A 15,552-nucleotide genomic window follows, 5' to 3' on the forward strand; every position below is an offset into this window, starting at 1 on the left:
TAACTTCCAGATAAACTAACATGCAGATAAACTAAGCTGCAGTTAAAACAACATCCATATAAACTAACATCCATATAAACTAACTCCAGATAAACTAACCGGGAGGCAAATTAACCCCCAGATAAAATAACCTCCAGATAAACTAACATGCAGATAAACTAAGCTGCAGTTAAAACAACATTCACATAAACTAACATCCATATAAACTAACTCCAGATTAACTAACCGGTAGGCAAATTAACCCCCAGATAACCCCAGATAACCCCCAAATAACCTCCAGATAAACTAACCCCCAGATAAGCTAACATCCAGGTAGATTAATCTCCAGATACATTAACACCCAGATAAGATAACCGTCCGTCAAATGAACCTCCAGATAAATTAACTCACAGTTAATTCACCTAACCCCTGGATAGAATATCCACAGTAAAAATTAACCCACGGATAAATTAACCTCCTGACAGATAACCACCTGGTCGTGATCCGGGACCTGGATAATTAAGTTCAACAGTACATTTAGGCAAACGGTTGCTTTAATTATATGCCTTTGTCCCTGCAAAGCTATTTAGATTGTAAGTAAATACAGTTTATTGGTCACTCTATAGCATTAATTTGCCGATTTGGTTACACCAAACGTGGTGATAAGCGCTGGTCAATAAAGGCAACTTGCAGTGCCAACAGTGGGGACAGCAACTGTGATTCAGCCTCTCAACGAATTGGCGGCGTCGAGCGGAAGAAGCCGTTTGAACACCACAGGTGAGTAGCGGATCCATTAAGAAGCTGGCGCTCAAAACAATAGCAACACAAAGGCGCACTTGCCCTGCGCTACTTGCTCGCGATTGTTTTATCAGCCACTCGGGGCCTCTGCCCCCTCCCATTGCGATTGCCTCACTCCCTCTCCCTCTCCCTCTCGCTCTCTGTCTGTCTTTCTTGCTCTCCCTGGATTTGTCGCTTCCTCTTTTGCTCTCTGTTTTAGTGGCGACGCAAACAGCTGAAACGGCGAGCGGCGAGTGGCGAGCGGCGACCGTCGGCTTTTCAGAGTTTCTGTCAGTGTTTTTTGAACAGCCGTTCAGTGAATTACAATCGACCAGCCATTTGCTCGCTCGCTCACTTATCGCACCACCCTCGCCAACCAGCTGATATTGTGGCTGCTCTTATGTGTACTACCCGTCGTATACGTAATATCTGACAAAGCTCTCTTTTCCACCGAGCAAGTGCTTCGAGTGTGGCGCGCTTTTCCAAAAACAAAAACCAACCCACATAAAACCAAAACAAAAACAAGGTTCCAACGTTTCAGTCTAGGTAAAAAATACAACAAAAATAAGTTAAATAAATTACAACTACGGGGTGCGAAATAATTACATTTAATACCAGGCAGTTGGAGGGCACAACAATTGCGTCGTTAAGCCCGTCAAGTTAATTTAAACCCCACCTCACTCCCCGTGGAAACGAGATGGTTGTGTGGTAGTGTGAGTGCGCGTGTATGAGTATGCGTGTGTATCTGTGTTTTGGCATTCTAGGCATTCGACCCAATCAACAAGTTCAATTTAATAGTAAACTTTTGGCATTACCTCCCCAGTCGCCCACATGGCAAATAAATAGTTTACGTATATAGAATATTTCTACGGAAATTTTGCGCACAAAGTATTTCGCATAAACCGGCATGTGGTCATCGTGTGCTCATTTGTTCTCTTAAGCTCTCTTCAGCCAACTCTTGGACAACTACTAAAACCAGTGCACCGAGCGCCCTATGTCAATATTTACATTAATTAGCTGAATGTGTGTGTTTTTGCTAATGATAAAGATAACGAAAGTTCCACTTGTACCACAACAATTAAATAATATTGAAAACAATCAAATGAACGCGCTACGCTTCAGAGATTCCAAGCAATATACAAGTGTTTACAAAAAACATATACAATACCTACCTGGATAACAAAACCCCCAATTGAGACGCCTCGTCTATTATTATGTGCGGCAGCTTCTAAAGACTTTGTCACGACATTTTCGTTAGTTTATTATTAAGAATACCCCCCACGCGAATTATAAACTCAAACTGCATGACGATCCCTAGCCACGGACTGGCTGTCTCTTTCCCGCCCCTCGCACTCGCCCTTTCTCTTTCTCTCACCCACCTGTTGTCAGGTAATTGCTAAAATCAATATGTACCGTGTGTTCGGGGCAGGGAATACTCGAGATCGAGCGCACAAGGCTTGTTTTGAACTTTGCCTGCTTGGTGTCAACTTTTTTCTCACATTTTTCTCGCATTTTTGTCCCGACTTTTAAATATGCCCAGCGTTGATTCGAATTATAAACTGCGTCAGGCATCAAACGACTGCCTCAGACGACGACTGCGAAAACAACAACTAGAGGGTATTTATTAAAATCGAGGCGGGGAAATCGACTTACACACGTGAAATCGGAAATACTCTAGCTTTGTTTCACAAAAGTACTCGAAGACAAAGGAAACTTGTTCTCTTGAGGGATTGTGAAATCTAACTTTAGAAAATGCATAGTAGACATAACATAATTATCATCATCATCTATTAGATCTATGTTAAACCGACTAAAATAGATTAGATTTTGATACAATTTTAATTATTATAGATAATATTATATTGATAAAACAAAATATATTTGAATTTATTGTATACTTTAGATATCCGTCTGACAAAATGTATCGAAAAGCGCATCTTTTCCATTCCAAGAGTATAGCCTCATATAAAAACCTAAAGAAACTGGTTTTGTTTTTATTTTTCTTGAGTCGAACAGATTTGCAATGTTGACTTGGATTCGGGGAAAAAACCGCTCGATATTAACAAAGTTTGTATTGTGATTTCACTGTTTAGAAATATGAATACCTGGACCAGGTTGATTTGCATAATGAGATATGCTTTGGGTACTGCCCATAGCATTTATCTTTGCACAGGTGCAAAGTACACATGTATAGAAGATTTAGCAAAATCTTTGATGAAATCTCGTAAGATCAAGTTTCTATTGATTGGCTATAAGCGATAACGATCTCACCTAACAACTCAATTAGGTAGTTATTATAAATCAATTATATTGATAATTGCCTTGTTATACTACCTTGGTTTTAATTAGCTTAACCACTCTTTTTCAAAACATTTCTTTAAGCTTCGATTAGGGCATTTGGATGCCCAAAAACTAGCAGTTCTATAACACACTTTGTATCATACGAGTACAAACTTTCCAAACCTCCAGTTTTATTTCAGCCAGACGGTTTTTATTACCAACCCAGACATCGTTTCTCACTGTTTTGACCATTCCATCTTCCCCTCTTCACTTCACAGTATCTCATCTTCAAAAAAGGTAGTGCTCTGAGCCTTCGAATAAGTTCATTTGACTTCAATTGTTTTTTACTTGCCTCTGTACTTGTTTACTTGTTCGCACATCTGGTTGAGTCATCGCAGCAAAACGAAGATCACACGTCTCGAACTGTTAGCTTTAACCATTATTCCAAGCGTCGGGATGGGATTCCCAGAAATCCTTAACTTTAGCCATAATGCCCTTCTATCACGTTTTGTTTAGCCAATTATAAATGCGATTTGTTGGGTTGCAAACCTCTGGGTGGCCTGATAAAAATAAAGTATAAATATAGTTTGTATAGATAATAGATAATGCGTTCATGTAGAGAACCTGGGCGTTAAAGGTCAAAATCGTAACTGCTGTGAAAAAGATAAGTAGATACAAATATGTATCAGTCTACAGATTGCATATCTAACACCAACTTCAAGGATAGTATTTAAAGCCATGTTGAAGATTTGAAAATAAGTACAAATCTATTGGCAATTTCTATAACGAACCTATCGATCAAATTTATAGCACGGGCTAATGGCTGGTTCCCACAATTTAGAAGTGCGACCAATATAATTCGTTTTATGATTCATTTATGGTCGCAATCTAATCGGAAAATCCTTTTGTGAAACATGGGCTGATGTAATTTGCATGCTTCCAAGGCAGGGCTCACTATACTGTGTGCAGTGATAACTACCATGGAGAAATACCTCAATAGTAACTGATGGTTAATACTTTTCACTTCCAAATGAATTGAACGCCGTTATCTTTCTGCATTATCATGGGTGTTGGTGTTGTTGTCGGGCATCCACTGTACTTATCTACGCTTGAATTTGTGTGCGAATGTGTGTAATCTTTCCAATAAACGGCAAATAAAACAAACCGTTTAGGTTTTGCTATATCTCATTTTCGAATTCCACCAGTCGCTTATCAGTATAGATATAGATTCGTCAACAGTGAAAGTTCGATCAAACGACTGAAACTAGCAAAAAGTTCGACGTAATTAAAATTAAATGCACGCGTATTTTGTTTTTGATTGGTCATATTGATCAAGATTCACTATTTCCTCATTTAAATTCCTCTGACAAGTCGAAAGCATGTTTCAAATCGGAACAGATTTATTGAGTTCAAAACCACCATCCTAAAAAAGCCTACTCGACCAAGTGACCCATCCTTATCTGTGTGCTCGCTTTCATTCCAGTTGACATATTGACTCACCGCCATTTGTGCCAGCTGATAAGCAACCATGATCAACTTAGAGGATCTGCCCCGGCTGCAATCCTTGTCGCCGGCAAAGGACATCGAAGATACCTACCACCAGACCCAACTGCAATTGCCGAATCCGAAGAAGAAGGTCACCGTGCGGGTGCCCATTGGACCACCCTCGAAGTTGGCCAAGTTGATTAAGCCCACGGTGGCTTCTACGCCCGCTGTACTGGCCACGCCCACGCCAGCCTCGCTGCAGACCCCGCCCACTCCGCAATCGACCACCCCAGGTAGCGCGAAGACGAACATTTGGCGAGGTGGCTTCCATTTTACCACTCTGGTAAGTATTGGGCTTAATTACTTTATCCAAATGCCAGCACAAATGCTCCCAGGTCAGGCATTCAAAATATCTTTCAGGACGCGTTATATCTGTAAATTACCCCCATCAATCTAAATGAATTTGTATGTGCAGCTCTTTTAGATACATAGATACATAGACACATATTTTTTGTTTGGTAAGTTCAATACATTTTATTAATCGTTTGCATATTCGTGTCCATTTGTGATATTAATAGCTATAGGAAATGAAATTTATAAGGTATTGTAACAATATTTGTTGTATGCTTGCGTGGATGGTGAAAAGTTAGTAACGTCAAATGTTGATATCACAAAGAAAATATTTTAAAAAATAATGCTAACGAAAAAAATGCAATACAATAAGTTAGCCAATTACTATGCTAATTAATTTGAACACGTGTACAAAGCGTGTAAACTTACACCGTATCTACATAAAATTTATAGGCGGCTTAATATTTCTAATATAAGTTACTGTTGGGGTAAATATAAGATCTTGGTATTTTTAAGTTATTCTATCTAAAAAAAATGGTTGTACCACCTAACAACAGGTAGGTAATAAAAATACATTTGTCTTTCAAATGTACATTTCTAGCACTCCATCAAAAAGCTCTTTCTGCCACTGTTAGTTAAAGCTCTACTTAACATTTCTGTTAAAAGCACAATTATTACAGTGTGACCGTACTCTTTAGCCACGAGAAATGCTATAAAAGCACAAAACTCAACAAAATCGGCTCCAAAGTGCCCAAGCTGGGCACACTTGAAGAAAACACCGCGCTGAGCAGACGTTTTTTGCCTTTTATCTTTTGCGGCCGCAAGCGAAAATCGCGAATAATTTCGACGGCGGAGAAATTGCCAAACGGCGGTGTAACAAACAAAACACGTTTTTAAGCTCACCACGTAGGTACCGCGGTGGGCGAAAGAGAGTAGCAAAGCGAACGCGGCGATAATTTGCCAAATAACAGTGAAAGAAGACGCGTAAAGGTGCGAAGTACACGCCGCCAAGATGTGTTTGTGTGTGTGTGTGCATGCGTGTGCTTGTGTGCCGGAACAACAAATGAAATAGTTGCTGTTGCCCGTTGAGCAGTACAAATGCGTATGTTGCATGCCCCACCAAATAAGTGCAACTCATTGCGGGGTGGTGCTGCTGGCGGTGGTGGGTTAAAGTCAAACAACAACGACCAACAGGCTAGCAACAACAGTTATTCAGCAATCGCCCCCTCTTGCTCACGCGCGCATTCTCCCTCTCTCGCTCACTCTCCGCCGCTCAGCTGACAGCATGCAATCGAGAAAAGCATCGAGTTGAAAAGAGTAGGGGAATAGAAAACGATAAAGAACTGGCAAATTGATAAATAATTTGTTGATGCAAAGTGTAGAGTGAATGTTGAAACGCAGCCATTGCCGGTTATTCTACGCTCGTTCTCGAAGCTTCCATATTCAATTTTTCTTATTTGTTTTGCTCTCCGTGATTCTCAGCAAAAAATTCAATAATTTTGCATTTCATTTATTGCATTAATTGTCGGCACAGGCGGAATTGGAATGGACAAGACAAAACAGCAGTTTTATGCTTCAACGTGTGCGTGTATTTTTTTTTCTTTTTTGATGGTGTGAGTCAGAGAGACACGAGAATTGGGCGATAAAAGCAAACAAAGAAATAAATGGCAAAACACATGAAAATATTAGGCGGTGCAAAAACAACAATTGAAGCGAAAATATTATTGTGTTAACCCTTGATGGACTTGCAAATTTTGTTTACACTAATGTAGTTACAAAATTGTACAGCCTTACAGTCTTACTTATTAACATAAAAATCACTTCAAATGCTAATTTGAATGTTTTTTTTTTTTTTGTTGAGCTTTAAAGAACATTTGCAGTAAGAAACACACTGAGGTTTAACTTATCGGTTATACATAGTTCTTAAACAATTTGTTAGTATTATCAAATGAAAAAATTACTTAGGACCATTAGGGTTAATAAGTGACGATTTCACCACGTAAAGCGGCACACGAACACACACGCACACAAAAGTGCGTACTAGCTGACGAAAAAGAAGCAGCAGCTGTCATATAATCAAATAGCCATTGTTATAAATAATTAATGGCACTTGAATGCATATCGGTTGCAAAAGAGAAAGTTCAAGGACGCAGACAAGCAAAATCTATATTTTAAGTTGTGGAATAAATAAAACGCGTGTTTTGCAGCAATTAAAAGTACAAATCGCAGAAAGTGAAACATAAACAAATAAGGTGTTGCACAGCAAAAGGAAAGTGAACGATAAACAATAAACCATCATTCAACATTGTGTGTGCAGCAGTGAAGAAGAAGCAGCGAGGAGGAAAAGAAGATCGAGCAGCAACAACAACAACAAGGAGAACATTTACTGCGCCGCAGCTTTTTTACCGTTGTAGTTCGGCTCTCATCATCCAAAAAAAATTTGAGGTGAGTGCACTGCAATACACCCACAAGCATACACACGCACATACACACACACGCACACACAAGAACCCTCTCTTGCACGCACATGCACACATCATCTCTACCCCTCTCTTTCTCGCACACATTTTCATTGAGAATTGAGGCAAAGTTTGGTTTTTTGTTAAAATGGCTTTAAACAAAGAAAGTTTATATCGCACTTTGAAAGACTTTCGCACAACATTTTTTCGGCCGTCCTTGAATCGGGTGCTTCACTTCGCAGTGCGCACATTTCAAACGCTCGCGAGAGACCTTGAACAAGTTCAAGTTCAAAGCCATTTCGTCTGGGTCTGGGTCATTCCTTCCTCTCACACCCCCTGCCCCCCGTTTTTCGGGTGGGCGGTTGTCTGTTAAGCCGGACGAAGGGAGGGGCAGGGGAGGGGCTGGGCAGGATGGGCATATTAAATGCGTTGTGGATATCAAACTGAATTTGGATAGAATAGCAACCAAAGAAGGATACATGCATACATACTTGTATTTCTGATAATTCGATTCTTAACCTGCTTCGCTGTCCCTGAAAATCAAATTAACTTTGCTAAATTATCAAAGGTCATCATCATTTCAGCCTTTCTAGGCTATCCACTTGGTTTCCTGATTCCTGGTTGTTTTTGCTTTTAGTGATTGTGATGAAAACAAGCTAGGCATTTCTGTACCAAAAAATTCTTTAACTATAGGTCAGTTTTCCTGCACATCTACCATTTCAAGTTTAGACAATGAAAAGAAGGCTAATTCCCCTGCTACAAGCTTCCATTTCTTTTAATATATTACTCTTATTAGATTTATTTTAGATTTCTTTTAATATCTCTTAAACATATTACTTATATTGAATATATCCTTACCTTCAGAGTAGAACAACATCCTTGTGCTCTTTTGTTTAAACTAAAATAAATCCCTAATAAAAACGCGATGTGGGTGATGTTAATTAATAAAATGCGTTTTTAATAAAAGACGTTACCGACCCGGAAGTTGAACTTTCTTTGGTGCACTTCCTCGTGCTTAGCGATTAATAAAATCGAATGGCAAACAAAACAAAGGCCGCACCACTCGAAACAAAAGCATTTTCATTTAACATTCAAACTGCATATATGGCCATGCGGCAACATTGCGTATGTATGAATATTACACTTCATACATATATGTACATATGCACCACACATACATATACAATACATTTTGCAAATCGTTATGCTTACTAATTCCATTCTATTTGTTGTCACATCTTGATTTGCTTACAGAACGAACCCGAGGACAGCCATCAATTAAAAGCGAAGAGCATTGGAAAATCGGGGAGCGGCGGTGGAAACTGCGAATTTTCAGCTTTTTGCGCAGATTTCGGAACGCCAAATCGGAGGAGGAGGAGGAGGCCTGAAGGCGGGGCAAGGCGACGTCATTGAACGCATAGATCCCGGACGACGCAGCCATAGAGCTGTTGTCCGGGACGGAGAACAACAACAGCAGCAGCGAAGGAGGAGGAGGTGGAGGAGGAGGAGGCGGGCGGAGGACGGACTACGGACTACAAGAGTCACCCACGCACCCATTCTCTCACGTATCGAAACCTCTTAAAGCAACAAAATGATCTCAAACAAAAAGTCGTACGCCATGAAAATGCTGCAGCTGGCTTTGGCCTTGAGTCTGCTGCATTACAATCCGGATTATCTGCTCCATCGCTGGGACTCGCAGCTGGAACTGGGCACCCATGGCGATGGATGGGAGCTGGAGATGCTGCGTACGGTACACCGCCTGGATATGGACCAGAACCCGTATGGAAATCGTAAGGGACTGAGTCCCCGGATCGAGGATCTGCTCAACTTTGACGATGACTCCTTGGGAGGCATGGCCAATGGCATGGGGGAGTACAAGCTTCCACCGAGATTCAATGGCAGCACCTTTGTAATGAATCTGCACAACACCACCGGGAATAGCAGCGTCCAGACGGCAGCTCTGCAGGATGTGCAGAGCACCAGTGCTGGAGCCACTGGCGGCTCAATGGTGGTTGCTACCGGTGGTGCACCCACGTCTGGTGGTCAAACCAGTGGTTCTGCACTAGGAGAAATCCACATTGACACCGCCTCGCTGGCCGCTGAAAATGCCAACCATTCGCTGCTGCATCCAACACCTGAATTTGACCTTTTCCTCTCGCCACACGCGCTGCAGGATCAGCGTTCCATTTGGGAACAGAATCTAGCCGATCTCTATGACTACAATGATCTGAATCTGCAGACTAGTCCCTATGCAAATCTACCTCTTAAGGATGGCCAGCCACAGCCACCCAATAGCTCGCACCTGGATCTCAGCTTGGCGGCGCTTCTGCATGGTTTCACCGGCGGCAGTGCCCCGTCCCCAAGCACCGCCGCCCTCAACGACAGCACACCGCATCCAAGGAATCTGGGTACTGTCACCAACAACTCGGCTGGAAGGAGCGATGAAGGCGAGGAGAGCCTCTATTTGCGCCGACTGTATGGAGAGGACGAGGACGAAGATTACGAGGGCGAGATGGCCGGCGGAGTGGCCAATGCCTGCGAGGTGGAAGGACTGACCACGGATGAGCCCTTTGGCAGTGCCTCCTTCGCCAACGAGGTGGAAATCGGAGAGGACGAGGAGGTAACACCAAAACACTAGAAAAAATTAAACCATGCATAGTATTTTGCGATAAGGTATGTCTATCCTAATCCGAAATACGAAAAGTGTCCCAACCATAGGTCTAGTTTAGATGTAAGTGCTTCTTCTTGCGGATTTCTCCGAGTGTAGTTGTAAATGACTTTGATGTGACTGATTAGAAGGCACTCAAATGGCACCACCAGCAGACCTGTGCTTCGGTGTGTGTTTGTGCCCATTATCAAGCAGTGTTGCTACAAAAAAGAAGCATTTTGCATTGCTAATGAAGATTTGCGAACCCATCGATTGACCCATTCCAGCACCAGAGTTCTCTCCATTTCTATCCGTTCAGCTTTCTTTATAATTATAGTTTGTAGGTTTCCCCGCAGCTAATCGATATTCAAATGTGGCTTTCTGTTGTGACTGGTCGCCTTGCGTGCGATTGTGACACTTTTGCATCTTATCAGCAGATAAGGGTTTCAACTTTGTTTACACATCAGCATGACTACTGCCACGGTTATCCACTCACTCACTGTCGATCTGTTGCACTGTAATTGCTATCTGAACAGGGTTTTCTATACGGGCTGATTCATCTAATTGGGAGATTAGGAGACATCGATGCAGAATTATAGATTGATTTGTATCTGACATGTATACTGCAGAAATACCAAGTCGTTCCGTTAACGTAGGTTAGTCTTCAAGAAGTATCTTTCGGAAGACAATACTTACCTTTTGTTTGGCTTATATTTTCGAGCCGTGCGCAACAACTTTCACCGTCTTTCGTTCCCAAAGCTTACATATTATATGCAAACACACAAAACAAGCGGCAATTAGGTCATTAAACGCCTCGACTGCGCAAAAAACCATTTTAAATGCAAAAAAGAGAACAGAGATGATAAATTCGAATAATGTGTAAAGGGATTTTTGTGAATATTCAATTAAACCAGGAGTTAATGGCCAATTTATTAAACGAGACGAGCATCTGATAAATCATACTTCAAATTAGGGATACTTTTGGCCAAATGGTGAGTGCAAACGCACTTTCCATATGGGGGGTCATACATTTGTTAAATCGCTTTAATGTCATACCAATCGCCATCTATGTGCCTGCGATTTGAGAGATATGAATCAGATTGTGTGCGCTCGATTTGTATTTATTTATAAAAATCGAATTGAATGTCGGCGACAAGTGTGCGGCGATTTCATTATTCGTTTTTTATTTTCTTTTGCACTCCTGTTGCTGGTTGGTTGTGCGTTTGCGTTTTGCGAATTGCAATTTAAATATGCATAAATATTTATACTTGGCCTGGCCAAGAGCGACAGATCGGAGGAGATGTGGCCGAGACAGGAGCGAGATGACTAACTCGGTGTTATTTTCGATTTATTCAGCCAGCTCTTTGTTGTTGCACTTGCTCGACTTGCCTGCAATTCATTTTCTTGAATTTTTGCTTTTGTTGTTTGTTGCTTCCAACATGTCACGAATGTTTTCCATTTCAACCGATGACGGTTTTATTTTTTCACTCCGACTGACTGTATGTTCTTGAGAGGAGGCAGCATATAGAAGACATAAGTATGTGCTTTTGATATGATCTAATTAGCTGCACTCGGCATTCGCATTGCATAATCATCGAAACACTGGCGCTAAATGCTTCATTTTTGCCTTTGTTCTTTAGCTTTGATGAAAACGATTGAGTGGCTGGCGCAGAACTTCCGTCATTTTATTATAATTTATTAAGGGTTGTATTGTGTCCAGGTGTTGAAAGATTCGTTCATCTCATCTCACTAAAGTTGTTCCTCTAATTTAGCTTAAAATGCCTTTGAAAGTTTCTGCCAACAGTTTGATATACATATGTATAGGTTTGATATCTTTTATTTTACAAGTACTGGGACTTAAGTTCTCCACTGCAGTATTTCTTGTTTGGAAATTGCAACTATAGCTCCAGCTGCTCGCCATTATGCCATCGACGAATATGGTAACCAGCTTGGTGGTTCCCCTCCCACAAAGAACCCGTCCATCTTGGACAGCAAGTGTCTCAGTGGATGTGTCACCTTCTCTCCGCAGAGATCGGTTTTTCTGTTCTCTCAGGTGAGTGAGGTCGCCACAATGCGTACATGTGTGTGACCTCAACACGCAGACTGGCGCAGCAAAAAACAAACAAAAATGAAGCTCACAACACAAAACTCCACTTTGTTGAATGTTGTCTACCTCGTCGTCTTTCCACTAATTGCAAATCTACCGAGCTTTGTAGCTTTTTACGTTTCGCTTTAACTCATTCGCTTATGGTATGCATATGTATGTGTGTGCATATGTATGTATACACTCGGTCAGCGATTTTTTGCTGTCGTTGTTGTTGTATTGGTTGGGTGTTATTTTTGGGGTCTCGGTCTCGCATTTTGATTGAGATTGAGAGCAAAGAAATAAAACTCGCCAAAAGCGAGCACAAAGATTCGTTGAACTTCGTTTCTGTTGCCCTGCTCTCGAGGGTATCATGGAGTTATGGTGCAGTATATGCATTTCCAATCCTATAAACTATATAGTATGCAATTTCGATCGGTGCAATCTGCTTGACATGTATATATACTAGATCATACATACACATACAGATCATACATATCTTCAATGGTCTACATGAACAATGTAGAGCATACGAAAGCCTGCCTTTCCAAATGAAATACGTAACTTTTTCGATTGAGTCACGTTATCTCAGGTGTCGTGCCTCCGACTCTCGCCGTCTCTCTCGCTCTCTATGAGCAATTTTCCATTATTAAGTCACTTAATAATAGCCCCTTTATCATAAGGCAATGAATTTATAATCTCAGTGTATTTGTATAGGTGTAAAAGGATTGGCGAGGAAAACTTGGAAACAAAAGCAATGCGGAAAAACAGCTGATTTGCCGGCATTTCTTACACACCACACTTTTTGCATTTCACTTTGCATTCAGCTCGTTCTCTCTTCACCTCATTTCATTCAGCAAACTTCACCCATAGAAAAATTCACCACAAACTCGGAAGCTTCGTAGTGGAGACCTCAACCAACCACTAGCTGAGTTAGGAACCAAGTACTTTGCACACCGATATTAACTAATGCTACAATCGAGAATTTATTCCACATATTACAATCGAAATTTGAAAATTGATAACGTAATAGTAGACTGAATACTGATCATTTTAATTGCTGATAAGGTCGAGTAGGCAATCTACTTTTAAGGTTGTACTTGTTGTCTGGCACTTGGTTTCGGTTGCTTAGGGCTTATCAGTCGCTTGTTGCTGGTTCGAACTTTTCAAAATTCGTGCAAAACAAACTTTATCAATTGAAATTAATCAAAAGAAAAAATATATATTTATGAGCCCCTCCAAACTGCTAATCAGCAGACATTCTCGACTTCGAGCGCAACCAAACGCAAGTTTCAGTCTGCGTTATGCCGATTTACAGTAAATACCTTTAACCGAATCGTGTGTACTAGCAAAATCGAATCGAGCGGAAATCAATTTTCAATCGTCTACCAAAATGTGTCTCAACGAGGAGTACAAATATATGCACATTTACCTAGCGGTCCGTCTTCCACTTCCTATATCTAGCCATTAATCTGTGTTTACTGTGAATAAACTTTCTATTCACATGGCCGCAGTGCAAAGTGTTGGCAAAAAAAAAAAAACAAAAAAAGTTATAAAGAAAAAAGCAAATATATGTAAAGGCTGCAAATTGAAAAATAATTTGCCTGTAATTACGTTGCATTTTCCCACTTAATTACCCTGAGCCAAAGCAGCAACGAAGAAGTATACACTTGGATATACGAGTTTCTACATATACATTTTGAATTTCTATTATTTTGCCTAAAATTTTATTTCCCACCAATTTTGTTGTTTAACTGCCATAATTAAGTACAGTTAATTATGGTTCGCGAACTTCTGAGGAGTGTCGTGCCATACACTTCTCGAAAAGAACGACCTAGAAACCAATGAAAGAACCACAAAGAAACTCTCAAAAAAAAGTTTATATTTGCCTGTGGTTTATTCAAGTGTGCATTCAGTGGGCAAAAAGTTCAGATGTCAAATTGATTATAAGGTGAATAGAGCGGCCAAATCGACCTGAGTCTGAATCGAAATTGATAATTGCAGGGAAAACCGTTTGGATGACACAAATGAACTGTTATTAAGGCCTAATAGCTCGCCATTGTGGGGTTGTTGAAAACGCAAACCGCAGAACAGGACACTTGAAACAGGGCTTGAGCAATCCGTCAGATACAAGTGAACACATGCACGAGTAGATACATGGATACACAAGTAGGCTTTGTTGGTGGTATACAATCCACAATCTGGCCAAGTCTTCTGAGGGCTTGACGAGCTCATGATTAATATGCGCCACACTTGCTGGCCGCATTGGGATCTCAAATCTACTTACTTCTCTTGCATCTTGTATATTGTATCTTGTATCTTGTATCTGTGATTGTATCCCACAGATGCGATGCTGAAGTGATCGCTCCGTTCGTGCTGCGCTGTCAGTTCAGGTGTCATCAGAAAAATCTTTTCGCCGAGGCTTTATTAATGACTCTTGCTAACCCGAGCCTTTCCCTTCGCTTCCCCTCCCCTTCCTTTTGAGACCCCTGTCCCTATCCCTGTTCTTTTCGCTCGCTTACTTTCTTTTGCTTTCACTCGACTTTCATCATTCGCCGCCCATGCAGGATCAGAAACTCATTTATCTTGCTATAGCATTTTGTCCATTACGCGTCGGCGTTCTGTGGTCAAGTTAATGGTCAAAATCGGCTCAGTTAAGCGGACTAATTGTCGCCACAAACGGCAATTACAAGTGTCAATATTTTGATGCTACTTGGGGGGCACAACACCATCTTGATTAATTGTCACCGATCACTGGTTGCTGCCGCGAGTTAAGGCATTACTCAGTTTTATAGAGAACTAAATAGCTTATGTATTTGTGCTTAGAATTCCCCCACCTTATCTGCCACTTATCAATGCTTGAATTCGTCAGTCAAATGGCTGTCTCGAGAGCGGCCCACGTGTCGCTTGCGGAACTTAAAGGTTCAGCGAACACTACAAGGTCGTGCAGAGAGTTTTCCCGGCCCTAGCGATAGGAATTGTCCCATAAATACATGTATGTGGATCAAGGCATTGTACTATTTCTAACATCTATGGGTCTCGCGCTTAGAAAGTATTGTGGTTCATTGAACTCTGCGATCAAGCTACTAAGTCCTCATCTAAATCGGTCTGAGACGCTCTTTTTTCCTTACCATCTCTTTTCTGGAATTTCCAAGTTATATATCTTTATATTCGCTGGGTGCTCCTCGAACTGTTAAAATGGCACGTATTGCGCGCAATTCTATAAGTACAAGATAAGGTCGTATTTTCGACCCTAACCGATAAGAACTGTAACTGGCTACACTGTAAGAAGTCAGATATACATTCTATCGGCATTAAGAACTTATATATTTCTATCTTTCTGGTTTCTCCTTTGCCTTACACGCCCTGGAAAAGTAGAGAGAACTTTAACGAAGAAAACCCCATTCAACTTTGCTTTAAAGTTTAATTAAAAACGAAGTTTCCAATCAACAGCCGTAAATAGCTATATACCCACACACACCTAAGTGTGT

At 41.0% G+C, this 15,552-nt stretch overlaps 1 protein-coding gene across 2 annotated transcripts in view; it reads left to right on the forward strand.

The window, feature by feature from the left end:
* Window positions 1-983: 983 nt before the first annotated feature.
* Window positions 984-15,552, forward strand: part of LOC6554611 (segmentation protein cap'n'collar) — a 41,642-nt gene continuing 27,073 nt past the window's right edge. The window contains exons 1-3 of one of the 2 annotated variants that reach the window (XM_001982133.3): window positions 5,588-5,862; window positions 7,080-7,317; window positions 8,586-9,951. In XM_001982133.3, coding sequence (XP_001982169.3) covers window positions 8,923-9,951 — 1,029 coding nt within the window. In that variant the 5' untranslated portion in view covers window positions 5,588-5,862; window positions 7,080-7,317; window positions 8,586-8,922. Of the gene's footprint in view, window positions 1,303-4,519; window positions 4,865-5,587; window positions 5,863-7,079; window positions 7,318-8,585; window positions 9,952-15,552 lie in introns of those variants that run through there. The other variant, XM_026976159.1, reaches the window with a different exon arrangement.

This window comes from Drosophila erecta, unplaced genomic scaffold (genome assembly GCF_003286155.1).
Source record: "Drosophila erecta strain 14021-0224.00,06,07 unplaced genomic scaffold, DereRS2 tig00000000-arrow-pilon, whole genome shotgun sequence".
Lineage (NCBI taxonomy): Eukaryota > Metazoa > Arthropoda > Insecta > Diptera > Drosophilidae > Drosophila > Drosophila erecta.